Source organism: Pleurodeles waltl, chromosome 1_2 (genome assembly GCF_031143425.1).
Source record: "Pleurodeles waltl isolate 20211129_DDA chromosome 1_2, aPleWal1.hap1.20221129, whole genome shotgun sequence".
Taxonomy (NCBI): Eukaryota; Metazoa; Chordata; class Amphibia; order Caudata; family Salamandridae; genus Pleurodeles; species Pleurodeles waltl.
This window is the reverse complement of record NC_090437.1, coordinates 1,350,919,288-1,350,939,211: the sequence shown is the minus strand read 5'-3', so window position 1 is coordinate 1,350,939,211 and position 19,924 is coordinate 1,350,919,288. Positions and strand designations below refer to the sequence as shown.

General features: G+C 48.3%; 1 protein-coding gene across 1 annotated transcript in view; it reads left to right on the top strand.

Moving 5' to 3' along the window:
* LOC138252828 (uncharacterized) overlaps nt 1-19,924 on the top strand; it is a 138,700-nt gene that overhangs the window by 8,478 nt on the left and 110,298 nt on the right. Inside the window, exon 2 of the mRNA XM_069205770.1 lies at nt 7,885-8,040. Coding sequence (XP_069061871.1) covers nt 7,951-8,040 — 90 coding nt within the window. The 5' untranslated portion in view covers nt 7,885-7,950. The remainder of the gene's footprint in view (nt 1-7,884; nt 8,041-19,924) is intronic.

Sequence of the window (19,924 nt, the reverse complement as noted above, 5' to 3'; positions counted from 1 at the left end):
TGGATGTGTGCATGTCTGTATGTATGTGTGCGTGTGTGTGTGCGGGGCAGTCGGGTCACTACAGGTATCGGGGGAGGAGTGGGTCAGTATGCGAATCGGGGGGAGGAGGGGTGTCGCTGCTTGTGGGGATGGGGGCTCCTGATGGGGTGGGGTGGCTTCTACATGGATGGGGGATTGGGGAGTCCTGTAGTGGCGACAGGAATTAGTATTCCTGTCGCCAGTATCTTTACCGCCAGGGATTTCATGGCGGGGCTGCCACCACGGAATTCCTGTCGGTAAGGATACTCGTTAGAGTGCGGGTGGTGTTAGGTGGACGGCCGGGTCGAAAGTGGTCAACCTTTGGCCAGGCAGTCTCACCCCCCTGGCGGTACAGGCGGTGAACTGGCTGCAATGCAGCCAGTTCACTACATTGGTCATAATTTGGCGGTCCTGAACCGCCACGCTGTCGGCGGTCTGACTGCCACTGCCGGCGTGGCGGGGCAGGACCGTCAGGGTCATAATGACCCCCTAAGTTCTCACTGAAGACAGAGCCTGACATTTGACATTCTTCTTTGAATGCACAGCAAATGTGATGAGATAAGAACAAGATTTACAGGCCTGTTTAAAGAAAGGGAGCACTTGGAAGAATACTATAAATAAGGTTTGGGCAAAGGAGGGGATAAACTCAAGCTGCATAACCTAAAACAAATGAAGCCAGCAAATTGAAAGCAACAAAATTTGAGTTACAAACCACAAAGCCAATGGCAAGCAATGGGCGGAATACATTCCCAAGGAAGCTCTATGAATGTACTTAAAGTGACAGCCATGGGATACTTTATGGGGAAAGTCCAGTATTTTAGTCCAGTCCGTATCTTGCAGAGGTTTGGCCACATCAATCACCCAGGTAGGTAGTATGACGAGAAGACCTGGAGTGGTCTCAATGTTGCAAGAAATGTTTGTACACCTATTCTAAAAAATTTCCAATTTGTAGAGCTTCTGGCACACCTCATGTAGGGTTAGTGCTAGGTGGCAGACATGAAATAGGGCATTTAATGATTATTTAAGGTGGTTGTAAGTAAGGAGTTGACTGGGGTGAAAGTGGTAGTCTGACACAAGGGTTTGGAAATTTAGTAGCTCGCCGTCCAGAAACAAATCCCCCAGTTTTAAGACACCTGCAGCCCCTGATGGAGTTGCTCTGAGCACAGCCATCCTGTGCGAGTGGGAAAGCTTAGCAAAGGTAGTGCAGGAGCACAGGGTTTCTTTGTGTCAGTGAGTTTACAGGTTCTAGCAAGGCAAGAGAAAGCTGTGCATGATAACCCCGGAGGGTGATCCATAGAATGGTCAGTAGGAATCAATGAGCAGTGCAGTAAGCCCTCCAGAAAAGTCTTTACGGATAAACCCCATCTCATGCAGGGAGGTGGGGAGCCACCCATTGGACTTGTGAAGCTGAATAATAGCATTCTAAGTCCAGAAGGCCTAATCCAATCGTAGCTTTAGCGTGGAAAGAGCTACCCAACGGTGCCCCAGTGACCAAATCAGATGTGTAGCATGTCTGAAGAAGGAATGAAGGATGAGCAGGGGAAGGTTTGTAAAATAATTCTATCATTGGGGTAGCACACCATCTCCTCTAGTGCCACGTGGCCCACGACAGAAAGCAGAAGAGAAGACCGAAAAGCAAACTGGGCTCGGAGGGACCGTGACACTCCATCCTGGAAATCAGTGTAAGAATGGTAGATATTAATCACTAGGTATTGAAAGGTAACTGCCTCCCAGTTCAGTCTGAGGTCTAATTGTATATAAAGGGGAAAACAGTGCCATATGTTTAAGAAACACAATTACATTACATTTTAAAATGTTTACGTTTTGTTTGTGCAATTTACATCCCAAATATTTTGAAGATTCTATGTGTACTTGAGACTTAGAGATAACCCAGATCACTAGTTTGGCTTTTGCTCAATTTCAAAACCATTTTAAGACGTGGACAAAGCGGGCAATTGCCTTGCACAGTCACGCAAGTGGTCTGGCCCCTGCTCACCCGTCACAAGCACAAACAGCGAACCATTGCACCAGAAGAGTTTGCCAAGGTGGATGAGTGCTGCTTGTTCAACTACTTGACAGTGCCCCTTCTGTTTCTCTCCTGTCTGCAGAGACAACTCTTCAGCTACCCAGTACCCTCCGATAGTCTTGGTGGACCCATCTTGTCTGATTTTTGGAATTGTCCCACCTTGTTTTTCTCTTCCTCATTTATCCGGTTCTTAGCAGCAATCTCCCATTTGATCTTAATTTCATCCTCCTCGTTTATTATCTTTCATTGGTAGTCCGGGCTCCCATTTCTGAGATAAATGTAGAGTCCCAGACATACACTCTCGTGCTGTGAGACTATAGACATGTTGTGGGCACCTCACATTCTGACATTAGGTGTGAGATTGTCACCTGCACCATCTGCCCTGCCCTGGGCGGTTGGGGTGAGCCAGATGTTTTTTGTTCAATTTGTTTAAACTTGCATAAGGTTAATTACCTTAATGTTTCCCAAACTGTTACCAGTGGTTTTAAAATGTTCAGAAGCATAATCAAAATGTTGTTGTTACTTTCTCTTTAAGAAAGTTTGGGTAGCTTTGGGTGGGGGTGATGACCTTGACACAGTGCTGAAGGGCATTAATTTACTACTGAACAAGGACATAATGTGACACCTGAATGTAGCATACCAGGAGGCAATCACAAAAAGACCACGGTGAAGAAATAGTGCTATGTTAAAAAAGAGTAAATAAATGCACTGATAAAATAGTGAGGAATGGCCTCTCTTGAGTGTGTCTGTAAAACTGACGTTTGCTCTTTAATTTTTGTCCTGAATTTGGACCCTTGGTCCTGAATTTTTTACAGTCCTGTCCAGAATTTGCCTCAATGCCAGGTGGTCACCCTAGCGCGGAGGGTATGGGGCTGAAACAAGAGGCAATAAACCAACATAAGAATGAGCCACCAGGGCCAGGGGTGTAATCCGGCCCGAGAGGCGCCAAAGCACTATGACCCCGCCGGAGCTGTCAAGTTCCGTGGTGGGTGGACTACGGGGGCAGCGAGCACCTTCTCAGTTCGAGACGCGTCCACAAAGGCTCACAAAGTCTGGTAACAAGTGTTTCTCCCCGGCGGTGCCCCCGTGGTCCGCTTCTGTCGGGGTCGAGGGCCAAGGCGCACTCTACAGCAAAACAAGATAAAGAGCGCCCCTACACCTGGTAGTAGGAGGCAGGTGTAGATTTCAGAGACAGGTGGAAGTCGTCTAGGGTGACCACCTGACATGGATGTAAATTCTGGGCAGGACTGTGAAAAATTCAGGACCAAAACTCAGGAAAAAAGATCAAGTTTCCGGATAAGTGCAAGGGGATGCCATGCCCACTACTTTATCAGTGCATCCTGGGGTGGCTTCTTAGGAGCTTGCTCCCAGCCTTCTTTCACTAGACTCAGAGGTCCTCTGACCGGGTACCCATACAACAGTTCAAAGGGGCTAAAGCCAACCCCTTTCTGTGGTACTTCCCGGTAGGCAAAGAGAAGGCATGGTAAGAGGACGTCCCACTTACGCCTCATGGAGTCTGACAGACCCCCAATCATGCCTTTCAGGGTTCAGTTGAATCCCTCAACCAACCCATTACTTTGGGGGCGGTAAGGAGTGGTGAATTTGTAGATCACTCCACATTCCTTCCACATGGTTTTTATGTACATAGACATGAAGCTGGTACCCCTGTCATAAGCCATCTCCTTGGGGAACCCCACTCAGGTAAAGGTCTCGATCAGTGTCCGGGCCACAACGAGCACCGTAACTGTCCTCAGAAGGATAGCTTCTGGGTACCGGGTGTCATGGTCCACCAAGACCAGGATGAACCCGTTGCCTAGTGCTGTCTTGGGGTCCAGAGGCCCCACTATGTCGATGTCCACCCGCTCAAAAAGTGTGCTCCCGACAGAAAAGGGTTGGAGGGGGGCTTTACATTTCCTTCCATTTTGCCACTTGCTTTACAAGTCTGACAGTATCTACAGAACGCACCTGAATGCTTCCTCATTTGGGGCCAATAGAAGTGGGTGACAAGTCTGTCAAAGGTCTTGCCCTGCCCTAAATGTTCTGCCAGAGGCACACCATGAGCCAAGCCCAGTAGGAAGGCTCTGAAGCGCTGGGATATCACCAGCACACGGGCTGGCCCAGGCTCAGCAACCTTAGGCCCGCTATAAAGGAGATCATTTTCTCAGTATATCAGGTGATCCTTTGGCTCAGCGCCAGCTGCCTGGTCTTCGGCCTGCTGCCTAAGACGCGCAAGAGTAGGGCACACCTTTACTCTGCCAATGGGTCAGCTCAGGCAGTTCTCCCAGTTCGGCCACTTGTTCCCCTGTAGGTGCCGGGGCTTCCCCCTTGAGGTCAGCCTCATCCTGGACCGTGGAAACCTGTGGGGTGGGTTTCCCATGCCCCCTGGCTTTTCACTTGGCAGTCACTTGGGCCACTGTTTCAGGTTCCATGTCTGTCTGATCACCCTCTCTGGCTGCCATGGACCAAGTGGTCACAAATGCCCACTCTGACAACCCCAACATTACCATGTGCGACCTGAGCTTCACCTCCTTCCAGGCATGTAGTGACCGCTTCCTGGGGGAGTGGGTCATTTTCCTACCCAGAATCCACTAAACCTAAGGGTCGCCATGATGGCAGAACCCTTCCTTGGCTGTACAAGCCTCCTGCATAGCGAATTTTCCCACCTGTCGGGCTGGACAGGGCGGTAAGGGCTTTGTCCTCCACCAGGGGACAAATAATTTAGGCCCATATTGATACTTTTTGACGCAAACCTGCGCAAGAGCAGATTTGCGTCAAAAAGTTTAACGCCGGCTACCACCATTCCAGCGCGCCAGCCGGGCGTCATATTTAAGGAATGACGATAGCCGGTGCTGCAGCCTGGTTAGCGTAAAAAATAAATGACGCTAGCCGGGCAGCGGAGGCGTAGGGAAAACTGGGGGTTGTGCATCAAAGAATGGTGCATTGACCCTAACCTGACTAGCGTCATTTTTTGACACACAACCCCCACGGAAATTACTCCTGTCTTAGCAAAGACAGGAGTCATGCCCCCCTGCCCAATGGCCATGCCCAGGGAACTTCTGTCCCTTGGGCATGGCCATTGGGCACAGTGGCATGTAGGGGGGCCCAAGTTAGTCCCCCCTATGCCACTTTAAAATAAAATATATAATACTTACTTCTACTTACCGTAGATGGGTCCCCCCATCCATGGGTGTCCTCCAGGGGTGGGCGAGGGTGGCAGGGGGTGTCCCTGTGTGCAGGGAAGGGCACCTGTGGACAGCTTCCATGGTCAGAGATCATGGAAATGAGTCCACAGGTCCCCTAACGCCTGCCCTGACCCAGGCATTAAAAAATGGCGCAAATCAGGATTAGCCCCATTTTTTAAGGCCCGCCTCCTCCTTTGCGTCATTTTTATGCCAGAGGATAAATAAGGCGCAAATGCCTTAGAGTCATTTTTTGCACAGGAACGCCTACCTTGCATGTTATTAGCGCAAGGTAGGTTTCCACGTACAAAAAATGGCGCACACTCCATGACTTTGACGCTAGACGGGTCTAGCGTCAAAGCATAAATATGGAGTTAAGTTTGCGCCGGATTTGTGTAAAAAAACAATGACGTAAATCCGGCAAAAACAGAGTATAAATATGGGCCTAAATTTCAAACGCTGGTTTAGCCTGTGAGGCTCAACGCCTTGATTACCTTTTCACACTAGCCAGCCTGGGAGCGAGGAGGTGTGACCTCTGTCTCCATCCTGTAGAAGTGCTAGCTCAACCAGCAGGAGGGCAGACTTCTGTCTGTGGTGGCCGAGGCTCGAGAGAGCCCACCAAAACAGCAGAGAGCTTGTAACTCGGTGGGCACTCTCTAAGGGTGGCACCTGGGCACATGCTAGTTAATTCTGAGCATGGGCATCATGCTCAAGGTTAAAAAGAAAGGTTTGTGATACCAAACATGGGGGAAAACAGCCAGGCCGTCATTGAGCTGGACATCTGGGAAGTGTCCGGGTGCCAGCTATGTAATCCTATGGATCGTCAGTTACTCGTGGTAGCATTACGTTGTAAATGCTATTACAGGGCCATACATGCTCATGCACATATTTCCTCACTCATAGTACAGTGCACCACCTGCCTCCTGGCCTATAGGAGGCCTGCCTGACACATACTATGGGCAGTAATGGGGACTTTGTCTGCATTTTGCGTGGGCAGAGTCTCAGTCGAGCAGCAGGCTTCTTGTGAAGGCAGACATTGCAGCTCTGCACTCTCACTTTTACTCGGATCACACAGGGTGGCACAATTAGTGCTGCAACCCCTTTACCACCCTTGTCCTGGGTACCACTGGTACCAAGTACTAGGGATTTACAGCAATGGTAAAGTCCTTGCAAATTGGCCTATGCAATTCAACAGACAGTTTAAGTGAAAGAGCATAAGTGCTGAGGTCTGATGGGCCTTAGAACACGAAGATGTCACGAACAACAGCATCAAGCCGCAAAAAGTAGGGAGGTGACCATCCATAAAGGGCACTTTTCAACAACACCTAACTCATTCATGCAATAAGCCACAAGAAACTGCAGTAAATACATGGATTTATTTACTTGACAGCACAAGGGTAGTCTCAGTAACCAACAGTAACTGCTAACCTTCAGCACTGTGCTGCCCGACATAACGTTCTTCAATGCCTCATCAGGAGTAGAAAGTGGCAGGGGAGTCCCTTAAACCAATAAAGTACAATACTGCAGGTTTCTGCTTGCACTCATGGTGTTGTGTTGAGTTTTTCAGTACTTGCTGGAGTGACAGATTCTTGTGGTGCTGCGCCTGTTGTGCAGTTCTGGTGCTGGAGTGGCATGTTCCTGTGGTGCTGCGCCTGTTGTGCAGTTCTGGTGCTGGAGAGGCAGATTCCTCTGACAAGGGGATGTCTGGAAGGGTCGAGGGGACAGTGTCAGTGTGCCTCGTGACAGCTTCTTTGTCTCTGCGCCCACCTCTAAAATACGGCGAGGGTGCAGAGCCGACTGATTCCCTCATTTGCATGGGGTCACGCCCCCATATAAATGAGGGAACACCCTTTGACGATAGTGCCGGCGCTATATGTATATGAGCGCTACAGAAGTTACAGAAGGAGTCGCACAAGCATTTGTGGCCCCTTCTGTAATACCAAAGTGCCCCAGGGGCATGCAAAGCAGGAGCAAATCCCTATTGCGGACCCGGGGCACTTCTATAATCCGGCCCATGGTGTAATGTCGGGACTGTCAACTAGGAATATCTCAGGTGCCGGAGCTGCTGGGTTTGTGTTTACTTTATTCTTCTGGTGTTTTGCTGTCTTGTGAGGTTGCCTTACAGGTTTGTGGGTGATTTGTAGGTTTCATCCCCTGCTTTTGTTCCAGTCACTGTCTTGGTTATTACTGGTTTTGTGCAGGTTATCAAGGTGCTGGGGCTGCTTTCAGCTCTCCTCCTGGGCTGCGGATGCTGTGCGCAGGCTGTTCCATCATTTATTGTATTCCTCTCCTGTTGGGGTCTGTGTGCAGCTTTCACATCTGGGGCACTGGTTTTTGTGTCTTCCGGTCCTATCTATTAATCTATTAATCAGTTAGGGCCTGATTTAGAGTTTGGTGGATGAGTTACTCCATCACAAACAGGACAAATATCCTGTCCGCGATATTACAATCTCCATAGGCTATTATGGCATCATAATACAGCGGGTGGGAGATTCGGCCCATTTATGACAGAGTAACCCCCATCTGCCAAACTTTAAATCAGGCCCTTTGATTCTTACAGACAGTTTTGCAAGTTCTGTTATTAAATCACTGCCCTGTCTCCTCTCCTTGTGCCCTCCCCCACTTCATCATTTGTCATGTGTCCATGTCTTGATACCACAGGGACCCCTGGCCTGTAGCAGCCACAGCATCCTCGGAGCACCAGAGTTGTGAAGCTGGGCGCCCACCATGGGGAACTACTGCGTGACATTGGTCAACGAGACCCCCTATGAGTTCAGCTACGGACGCTCCTATCTGGGCAGCGAGTGGGACATTCGGGTGAGTATCTGCCTGCAAGGCACAGCAACGCTGCTCATTCAGTTCAGAAATGAATACAAGTGGAAGAACATGGTTAGGCCTAGATTGTGAGAGGGGGGTGTTTATAAATTCTTCAAGATGGGGAGCAGTGGAAGGGGTGCAGTCTGCAATAAAGGATGTGAGACATGTAATATAAGATCAAGATATGTATCCGGTAATGTTTTGTAACATTTACTTAGCACTTAATACCTCTATGTGGGGCACTGAAGTGCTCGCCTACATAGGGAGCAGGCTACACGTTCTAGGATGGGAGGTTGGAAAGGTGTTGTCTTTAATTTGGATCCTGTCATGTGTGATAAATTGGTATCCAAGCTGTGGGCAGAGGAGTTGCAGTGTATCTATTGTGTAGAAGGTGCTTTTCATGACCTTTTTGATATGTGGTATGAAGAATAGTTCTGAATCCATGTTTATTCCTAGGTTTCCAGCTTCTCATGAAGTTGGACATATCTGGAGCTCCTTGGGCCATAAGGCGGTTGGCTGGTATTTTCCCATTGTCCACCAGTCATTATCTCTGTTTTTATGGTGTTGAACTCTAGGTCCCTACTCATCATCCATTGGTTTATGTTGCAAAGGTAATCATTAGGTTTATCAATTTAGCCATCTTGGTTTGGGAGGAAGTGGATTGTTTTGTATTAAGGCGCCACCATCTTGGACCAGGTGAAATGCCAATGCATGCATGAAGGTGCCAGTGAGTCTGACAATTGCATGCAGGTGTTCAAATTTCCGATGACCACTACGTTCCTATAAACCCCCAACCTTTCATTGTGTTTGGACAAGGGGTTTGCTTGGGTGATGATGACCCCCCCAAAAGCAAAGTTTTTGTAGTCAGGACCTCACCAAAATATCTGGCACAACTTATGACAAGGATTGAGGTGTGAGAGACAGGGCTGTGTGCAGCAGATGGGGATTATGGGATTAATCTAGGAGACTGTACTTTATAAAAGACAATACCTGTGAGACTTGTTACAGATCAAATTCATCAAACAAAAACAGAATTTGACGAAGAAACCCTGCTCCCCATTAATGCTGCACCCGCTGCATTAATGAGAGCATAAGTCCTGAGCAGCAGGCTGCCCCCTCTCTCATTCACCCCTTCCACACCAGGCCCGACCATTGCTTTAATCTTGAAACTAGTTAATCTCTAAGTATAAAGGTTGTTTGGGAACCAGAACCAGAACCAGAACCAGATGGAGTCACTTGGATCTGCGCGGTAACAAAGATGTATTCTTCTTTGAAAGGTAATGTGAGGGTTCTGGAGAGTCCTTTCACTCAAACTTTCTTTATGGGATTTTCTCAATATATCAGATACTAATACAACATGTCAGAGGAATTGACATCAACATAAAGGTGTAGTGCTAACGTTTTTTACAGTTTCCAAGAAGATTGGTGTCAATTTCCAAAAAATACGTCAAGTATTCTTATCTTGGATGGAAAAAGAAAGAAGGAAAAAGGAATTGCAAACACAAATATAATCATAACAAAAAATAATATAATGTACACCATGAATAGAAGCATTTAACAGCCTTCATTGAGCGCCCAGTTAAGGAGGCATGTAGTCTATAGTCTCCTAGTTCTGGAGGCAAAAAGCCCCGGGAGTCATAAATACTTTATATCTGGAGAGGAGGAGTGCCAGGGTGTGAGTCAGGCAGGCCGTAAGGGGCAGACCTCTGGAGAGAAAAGACACCAGTGGTCCCCATTGGTATTCAACGTTTTTGAAACTATCTTCAAGAATAGCCTTCCATGCTCAAAGCCTGCCAGAGTCTTCCATGTCATTCAGTAATCGAGGAAGCTGCAAGCTTCTTCCATGCCGCCACCAGAGCCGGCATGGCCGTCCCCAGGCAAAGCCACGGAATCGCCCTATCACTTGCGGTTAAGGGCTTTGTCTATAAGCCCTAGGAGGTGAGTCCAGGACCGGGTTACCAAACATGTCCTTTATTTGGGCTAACATTTCGGACCAATATGGTCGGATCAAAGGGCAGTACCACCATATATGCATGAAGTCCGCTAACGGATCACAGCTTCTCCAGCAGGTATCAACAGTATTGGGGAAGATGTTTTCGAGTTTCGTTGGGTGTAAGTACCAGACGTAAAAACGTTTTGTAGTGAGCTTCTGTAGGAGGCTGGACTGGCTTGTAGTGAGTACCAAGGGGTACTTGCACCTTGCACCAGGCCCAGTTATCCCTTATTAGTGTGTAGGGTGTCTAGCAGCATAGGCTGATAGATAATGGTAGCTTAGCAGAGCAGCTTAGGCTGAACTAGGAGACGAGTGAAGCTCCTACAGTACCACTTAGTGTCATATGCACAATATCATAAGACAACACAATACACAGTTATACTAAAAATAAAGGTACTTTATTTTTATGACAATATGCCAAAGTATCTTAGAGTGTACCCTCAGTGAGAGGATAGGAAATATACACAAGATATATATACACAATAGCAAAAATATGCAGTATAGTCTTACAAAACAGTGCAAACAATGTATAGTTACAATAGGATGCAATGGGGAAACATAGGGATAGGGGCAACACAAACCATATACTCCAAAAGTGGAATGCGAACCACGAATGGACCCCAAACCTATGTGACCTTGTAGAGGGTCGCTGGGACTATTAGAAAATAGTGAGAGTTAGAAAAATAACCCTCCCTAAGACCCTGAATCACCCACAATCGGGTCCACAGGTCCACGGGTCCACTGGTCATCTGATATCTGTTCACCCAAGAGCTTGGACCAGAACTCTACATGGCAGTGAGTAGTGCAGGGAATCGCGTCTAGTGAAGTTGATAGAGAGATGATATTGCCCCTCTGGAGTCTGCATGTGTTTTCACAAATTCTTCTATGGGAGAGAGGTCTCACGTTGCTGCTTCTCTAATGTCGGGGCGCGGGACCCAGTGTTGTAACTGTGTATAGTGATATCTTTCATTGAGTGGTAGTCCAAAGTTCCTCTGACAATTTTCAAACGTGAGTATGTCGGGCCCATGGAATAGGTCAGATATCACTAGACATTCTCCTATCCATCTCTCAAAGGGCCCCTGGGGAAGCACTGGCGGGATAGCCGGATTGAAGTGGATGGACGTAAATGGTGATGGAAATTGGGCCATGCTCCGTACTTATTGACAGTGTCCCAAATGTTTAGAGTTGTTTTCGTGGGGGCGCTATGGTACACATTGCTGGGTCAATCTGGCTTGGGTTTTCACAACAGGTCCCAAATAGAGCGCCCTGTCACTGCACGGTCCATGTGGAGCCAGTGTTTATCCGACTCTCTAAGAGACCATCCATTATCACCCGTAATTGTGCCATCTTGTAATTCATTTGGAAGTCCGGCTGTTCTTGATAGCTGAAGTAACCAAAATGGGAACCCAGCCCTGCCCTTTTGCCAAGCGAATTTAGTCAGCAGAGTCCTCAGGGTGGAGAAAATCCAATTTTGCATCAAGATGGGCAGTCCCTGAAAAAGATACAAAAAGTGCAGCAGCACTATCATCTTGAGGGCGTGAATGTGACCTAACCAGGTCTTATATAAAGGTCCCCGTCTCTTTAGCTTAGTCCTAAATTGTTGAATCAATGGAGGGTAGTTGGCTCTGTAGAGGTTTGCGGTGCTGGGGTGAGTCTAATATTTATATATGTTAGTTCCTTCCTTGCCCACTGGAAGGAGAAGCTGAGTCTCAAATGTTCCATCTCAGTAGAGGCTAGGGTGAGATTTAAAAGGTAGGATTTGGACAAATTAATCCAGTATTCTGTCACTCCCTCAAATTTAGCAGTTTGAGGTTGCAAAGCTTGGAGCGAGGTCTTTGGTGATGTCAGGGATAAGAGGACGTCGTCTGCAGAAAGAGAGATCTTGTGGGTGGTGGAACCAAAAGGTATATCCTGGATCTCCTCATCCTGTCGCCCCTGCATTGCCAGAGGAACAGGAGAGGAGAGCGGGCAACCCTGGTTGGTGCCCCTTTCAACTGAAAAGTCTCTGAGCCAATTCCATTTACCAACACCCTGGCAACCGAGGCAAAATAATTGGCCTGTACCATTGTGATGAATCTCTTGTCAAAACCAAAGTGTCTGATGGTTTGGAACATAAAAGATCAGTCAACGCCTTCTCTGCATCTAAAGTGAGCAGTATTGCCAGAGTCTGTTTCTTGGTCACTCTCTCTCTCAAGTGTATCACCCGCCTCAGTTAGCATGAGTTTGTCTCCCCGTTATAAATCCAGACTGATCTGGGTGGATCAGGTCTGGCAAGATTCTCCGGCAGCCAAAATTTTAGAATACAATTTGGCATCAAAGTTTATTAAGGCGATGGGTCTATAGGAGGAACAGAGGTGTGGGTCCTTTCCTGGTTTAGGAATGACTGATATCAGTGCTTCGCTCATCGAGCGTGTAACGCCCAGTTCAGTGGCTATGTGGTTAAACAGCTTAGTCAAGTGCGGTATAAGTTCCGGGGCAAACGTTTTCTAAAACTGGGCTGTAAAGCCATGTGACCCTGGTGACGTGTGCAGTTTTAGTGCCAGTATCCTTGCACTGACCTCCTCCTCACCGATGGGATTGCCCAAAATCTCATTCTGTTCCTGAGTGACTTGTGGTAGGGAGACCTTTTCCAAATAGTGTAACTGGTCAGACTTCACTGTGTAGAGATCTTTGTAAAAAATTGCTAAAGGCAGTCGCTTTTTCTCATTTTGTCTTGGCCTCTCCCCTGTGTCCCATGTTGAGGCTACGGATATACTCTCTGTCTTTTATTTTACCCTCAGTTGCCGGACCAGTCTGGGCCCTATTTTGATGCACTGCATATATGCCTCATATCGAAGGCGAGGCGTGGTAAACTTCGCTCTCTTTGTGTCTAGTGCTTGTAATTTCCCTCTGAGTGTTGTGACTTTTCCTTGTGTTTGTAAGGAGGGGGAATCTTTGTGTGCCTGCTCTGCCTTTGCTGGGTTAGAGTAGACATCAGCAAAACACATCTCCCCCTAATGACCGCCTTAAAAGCGTCCCAATTATTGGCCACGTCAATATCTTGAGGGTCCCTCAGAATAGAGAACTCCACCATTATTTTGCAAATGTCATTGCGTACCATCGCATCTCGAGTGAGAGGAGTAGGGAAGAACCCCCTCCGCTCACAGGGATCAATCCAAATTCAGCTGTCCTGGGTCTGGTCAGAAGTGATTATGGAATGAAACTGCAATGAAAGTATACTCTGGGCAAGGCACTGACTTGTAAATATGTAGCCAAGTCGGGAGGAAGGGCCAGATGTAGCAAAGGTTTTTCCCCATTCTGTGTCTATGGGAAAAAGTGTTCGTACATATGGCCCTAAGTACGGTGAAAGTGAGAGAAAAAGGTATAGCCCCTAGTGTCTGGGTGCACGTGTTTCCAAGCATCAAGTAGCCCTAATTCAGCAACAGTTTTTCCAAAATTTGGAGAAGCTGGCTGATGGAGCCCGTGCTGGGTCAGAGCGATGTACATCTTGGTCCCATATCAAATTTAAATCACCCAGTAAGGTAACATCTCCCTCTGCAAATTCCACTGGCTGCTGGAGACAGGATTGGATAAATATCGCTTGAGCCGTGTTGGGAACATACATGGTGGCTGTCGTACAGCTGCGGCCAGCTATTGTACCTTTCACCATCAAAAATCTCCCTCCTTTGTCAGGTTTATGTGCACGAGGCTGAAAGGCCAAGGATACATGGAAAAAGAGGCCACCCATTATGTTTTGTGTTATGGGAGCTCCTATTTCGAAGTCTGCCCTCTTCACTGATTTCAGATGGGTTTCCTGCAAGGCTACAGTGTGATGCCTCGCATCTAGCAGATATTGCCATATCTTGTCTCTTAGAGGGGAATCGAGCCCCCTCACATTCCACGTTTATGTGACTAACATCGGGTCTGTCTGGTAGTTTCATTCATCTCAGCCCCCACCTCTACTCCCACACTCCCCATTCCTGTCCAGGATACTGACCCTGGGAGCATCCTCTCAAATATCCCTGTGTGACCCACTCAAGGTTAGCAAGGAACAGCATCGCAAACAAGTATGGACTCTGGTCCCATAAGTAATCTATCATTTAAATAACAGTTGAACATTATAGGCGTTCTGGCAAAACCCGCCTTAGTAATCTAAATGGATGATTATATGTATGAGGTTAGGGGTACACCATGGGACAAAGAACTGTAGCAAAACGCTGCTGTGGTCCAGAGGTCCGAATGTCTCCTAGATGTGGGCGCTCTCAAAAATATACAGGGCTATCAGAAGACATTTCCTCGGACCCCAAAGGACCAAAAGGATATTGTCTGGTAAGGCATAAGTTCATGTAGAGGGGTCACTGGTCCTCGGTCTAGTGTTGTCGGGAACCGCTGTGCCCAGCAGGTGTACTCCCTCGTCCACCTCAGTGAATGGTGCACTTTGTTCTGATAGGAAAAGGCCCGTCCAAGTGGGAAGGTCCAGCGGTATTGCACGTTGCTCTTGCGGAGACAGTCCATAATCGGTCTAAACTGAAGTCTTCTTGCTAACATGGCGGGAGCTATGTCCAGATAAACCGAGCATGTCGCTCCTTGAAAGGAGACAGTGTCCACCTTCCAGGCCGCCTCCAAGATCACTTACTTCATCTTAAGTGAGGGTAGTTTATCAGCACATCACGAGGCCATCTTCCTTCCGCTGTCGACGGAGGACCCACCTGGTGAGCTCTCTCCACCCTATGAGTTTGCCAAGGAGACCCAAGACAAATGCTTCAAGGTCAGGACCCTCCTCTCCCCTTCCACATTTTTGAGATGGACGTTGTCCCTTTGGGAGCGATTTTCAAGATCTTAACACTTCACCGGGGTTGGGATGTTGGAATCTTCCAGTTTCTCCAAGCACTGTTCCTTAGACGCGTATTGTGTTTCCAAATCTAGTGTGCTTTCCCCACTGAACCCACTTCTTATTGGAGGGACTTGATTCCTGTGCTTGGTCACAGCGCAAGGCATCGAGGGAGCTTGTCATGTCCAGCTTTAACTCTACTCTCAGTTCCTTTTTGAACTCTTGCAACGAGGCTAGCAGATGGCCATGGCTGAGCGCTGCGAGTGCCGTGCACGGGCCCCCCTGGCCTCCGCCGGCTGGACGTAGCTGGACACTCTATTGGGTGTATGTAGTGCCTCCCTGCCGTCCTTCTACATCCAAGAACACCGCCAGAACCAAAGCAAATGCCACCTAGGCGCCCGTGGATATGCATGCACATGGCTCTCTGTGCCAGCAGATACCCCAGAACTCCGGGGCGGGGGGGGGGGCAGTGGTATCCCGAGGCTGTGCGTCCCCCCGCAGCCACTCTCTCCAGCATAACTGGGTGGTACCCCCATCGCAGGACCGATGAGTACTTGCCAGTGATGTGCAGCCACACTTTACGTGGAGGTCTGGGGCCTTGTCCTGTCCCCTATACGCTCCCTAGATGGTGTCTGTGGGGGGATTGCCAATAGCAGTCCTCCGGATGGCAGTTACTCCTTGAGCCCCAGTCTGTGCGCCCGCTGTCAGGGCCCGGAAGGTCCCTCGGCCACCATGTCAGGGTCCTGTGGGGGCCTGTAGAACCGACCCCGCTCTCCAGGAGTCCAGCGAAAGAGGGAGAGACCACCCCAACTCCGACCCCCGTCCGTGGGCCCTCAGGCCGCCACTCACCCAGGGGCTCTGGCGGCGCAGACTGGATGGATGATGTCCACATGGCCATGTCCCCGAGTCACACCTTATAAATGAATACTTCTAAATATGTTTCCTAGGTATAGGCTGATTACTCATAACCAGGAACATTGAAATTATGTGGCAGGGGAGGACAAAATTATTCTATAGAGTTGATTAAATTTTGCTGCAAAAAAGCCAAATTATGCTGCATATTCTGTGATATTATTACTTCATTATTTTGTTTTGTTTTTTGCTCATGGCAACAGTGTGGGCAAAGATTTCACCTCTTTAGTTTCCAGTTCAACAACCAAATACAGCAATAAGCAACGGGCAGCTGATCAATCAACTGAAAGATGGTCAGTCACCTTCGGATGAGGGCCTTGCATTGCGCAGGAACACACGTTGAGACATTTTTTGTAACAATCTGTTTGCGCTAGAAACAAATGTTTTCTTAAAATTTGCAGATTATGCAGCAGATGATGGATTATGTGGCAAATGTTGCAAATCCACAAATATGTGGAAATGCAACTGACACAGAATGGCATTATTACAGTGGCCCTGCGGAACACTAAAATATATAGATATACATATTGACTTGCATATTCACAGTGCGTCCTTACACAACTGAGGCTTCACACCCTAAAGGAGTACATTTTCTCCTCTTTAGTTTCACGGGCATTGACTTTTCATTTAGCATGTTTTACTCTTTCTAGCCACATCTTTGACCTCACTCACTGAGCCTCACTCCATGGCAACAAGGGTCAACCCTTCAACTGCTGCATCTCAATGAAGACATTCTGTCCCAAAACAGTCACTCTCCAGTCCATCTTCATTTACAAATAGCTGCAGAGTCTGGTGCGCTCCCTGGGAAAACAGCCAGGGACCCCTGGAAGACCTCTGCCCCCCAGTGTGGACCTGCCTGCTTCTTCTTAGCGCTCTCTTTTTTATAAACTTTTCTAATAAGTGTCCTGCCACATTCCACGCACTTTTAAGATCATTCTTCTTGTGGGCAATATTTTGCAATCTCATATTCTCCCTTTAGAGGAAAGACTTGAGACATTCAGTGCATTTATATGGTTTCTCCCTGTAGGAAAGTAGTCTCTTTCTTGGCATGGTTACCCCCTTTTTCTGCCTGATGTCCGTGTGTTTTGACTGTGTTCACTGGGATCTTGCTAACCAGGACCCAGTGATTATGATCTTGCTCCCAAAAGTCTGTATTTCATCCACAATTGGCACACTGGTACACCCATATAATTCCCTAGTATATGGTACCTAGGTACCCAGGGTATTGGGGTTCCAGGAGATCCCTATGGGCTGCAGCATTTCTTTTGCCACCCATAGGGAGCTCAGACAATTCTTACACAGGACTGCCCTGCAGCCTACGTGAAGAGGTGCAAGCACCCTTTCACTGCCACTTTTCACTGCACCAGGCCTCTTATAAGTCATCCCTGTGATAGGCCATCCATCCCAGAGGGCAGAGTGCACAGTACCTGTGTGTGAGGGCACCCCTGCACTAGCAGATGTGCCCCTACAAACTCCAGGCGCATTTTCCCAGACTTTGTGATTGCGGAGATGCCATTTTACGCATGTACTAGACATAGATGACTACCTATGTCCAGCTACATAATGGTAACTCCGAATATGGTCATGTTTGGTATCAAACATGTTGGAATCATATCCCAAGGCTTTTGCAAGCATTGGTTGTATGATTCCATGCACTCTGAGGGCTTCTTAGTGGACCTCCAGCACTGCTCCAACAGCCTTTTGAGGTTTTCCAGGCAGCCCAAGCTGCTGCCACCTCACTGACAGGTTTCTGCCCTCCTGTGGCTTGAGCAGCTCAAGCCCAAGGAAGGCATAACAAAGGATGTCCTTTGGGAGAAGGGTGTTACACCCTCTCCCTTTGGAAATAGGTGTTACAGACTTGGGAGGGGTAGCCTTCCCAAGCCACTAGAAATGCTTTGAATGGCACTTTTTGTGCCCTCCTTGCATAAACCATTTTACACCGGTTCAGGGGGGCGACCAGTTCCTGCTCTGGTGGCAAACTAGACAAAGGAAAGGGGAGTGACCATTCCCTATCCATCACCAACCCAGGGGTGGTCATCAGAGCTCCTCCAGAGGGTCCCTGGTTTTTGCCATCTTGGATTCAAGGTTGGCAGGGAACTATGGGAGCATCTAAGTGGTCAGTGCAGTCAGGTGATATCAAAGCCCTCTCCTGATAGGTGGTCACCCAGCTAGGTGAACAATGCCCCTTTCAGGCCTATTTAGGGTCTCTCTCTTGGGTGGTTCCTCATATTCGGATTTCAAGACTCCATCAGGATTCCCCTGCAACCTCCACTTCGACTTCTGACCAAAGAAACTGCACCTGGATGTTCCAAGACCCAACAAGCCTCAACAAAGAAGCAAGACGCTGCCTGCAACATTGTATCCACGGCTCCTTCCAGCAACTGCAACATTTCCCCGGACGTGCATCCTCTGAGGACAGCCAGTCTTCAGCCTGAACTAGAAAGAAGAAGGAAACTCCCTTGTAGTGAAGGAGTCACTCCCCTGCATCTGCAGACACCAACTGAAATGACGACTGGCTGTCTGGATCCCCTCTCCTGCATCACGGGTGAAGATGTCTTTTAGCTGTCCACTTTAGGTTGAAGTAAGCCCTTTCCTTCCCATGCAGGATGGTACCCTCATGCACTGCGTCATTTGCAGCTGCCAAGGCTTGTTGGCATCCTTTCCAAGGGATATTCAGGCATCTTGAAGCTCCAGCCCTCAGCACTCCATCCTGCGACACCCAGCTTCCTGAGTGGCTCCCCTGCGGCGTGGGACTCCTTTTCCTAGTGCTGCATGGGCTCCTTCTTCGACTTCTGTGTCCCCATCCTGTGGGACTCCTGTGGGTGCTGTCTGTGCTTCTCTGGGCTCTCTGCATTGCTGAGGACCCCCTCTGACTTCACCTCCTGGGTAAAGTCCACCTGGTTCTTCCTGGTCCCCGGCAGCACCACTTTCCACAAACCGCAAGTTTTATGTGTGTCAAGGCTTGTTGGTGGAATCCGAAGACACAAACCCAACTACAATTTTCCTTCCAGCGTGGGACATCACCTGCATCCTCCAGGAACTCGACTCCATCTTCTAGGGTGCAGTGCTCACCATTGACTCATTTCTTGCACCTTCAGTCTGGTGGGTAGGGGCTCCTGCCCTTCCTGGACTCTGCTGTGGTTGTTGGACTAGGTCACCTTCTTCCACTGGTCCTCTTGTCCAGGAATCCACTGTTGTTGTCTTACAGTCTCTTCTGGGCTTTGCATTATTCTTCTCCTCTTCTAAGTGGGTTTTCTGGGGAATTTACAGTGATTTGCTCCTGCTTTCCTGGTCGCTAGGGTTGTTGTGGTACTTACCTTTTGGTTTTCCTAGTACTCCCAGCTCTCCTCTACACACTCCACTTACCTAGGTGGGGGACCAAATCTTTCATTCCATTTTTTTAGTATATGGTTTGTGTCACCTTAGGGCCATTATTCTCTATTGTGATTTTCACTATTTTGCAACTGTTTTCTAACAGTTTTTATGCCTATTTCTGCATACTAGTGTATATAACTTGTGTATTACTTACCCCCTAAGGGAGTATAGCCTCTATGGTGTTTTTGGTATTTGTGTCACCAAAATAAAGTACCTTTATTTTTGTAACACTGAGTGTTTTCTTTCATGTGTGTAAGTACTGAGTGTGACTACAGTGGTATGGCATGAGCTTTGCATGTCTCCTAGATAAGCCTTGGCTGCTCATCCACAACTACCTCTAGAGAGCCTGGCTTCTAGGCACTGACTACACTACACTAATAAGGGATACCTGGACCTGGTATAAGGTCTAAGTACCTTGGGAACCCAGCACACACCAGGCCAGCCTCCTACATTGGTGGTGCAGCAGTGGGATAAGTACTTGCAATTGCCTTATCACTCTGTCACCTGGTGCTTTCCACAGGAAAGACCACTCCTTACCTAGAAGTATACATAGTACCTAGTGTAGAAATCTAGGGCCTTATTATGAGACTGGCAATCTTCAGACAGCCAGACCCACGGTGGCGATCAGACCACTGCGGTCGTGGCGATCCAACCACCTCATTATGACCGTGGCAGAGCCGCCACGGTCCGACTGCCGACACAGCCAGGCTGCCGCCACCCTGCATCCTGGCAGTCCCAGCGGTTATAATCTGCCAGGGCAGTGCTGCAAACAGCGCTGCCCTGGGGATTATGAG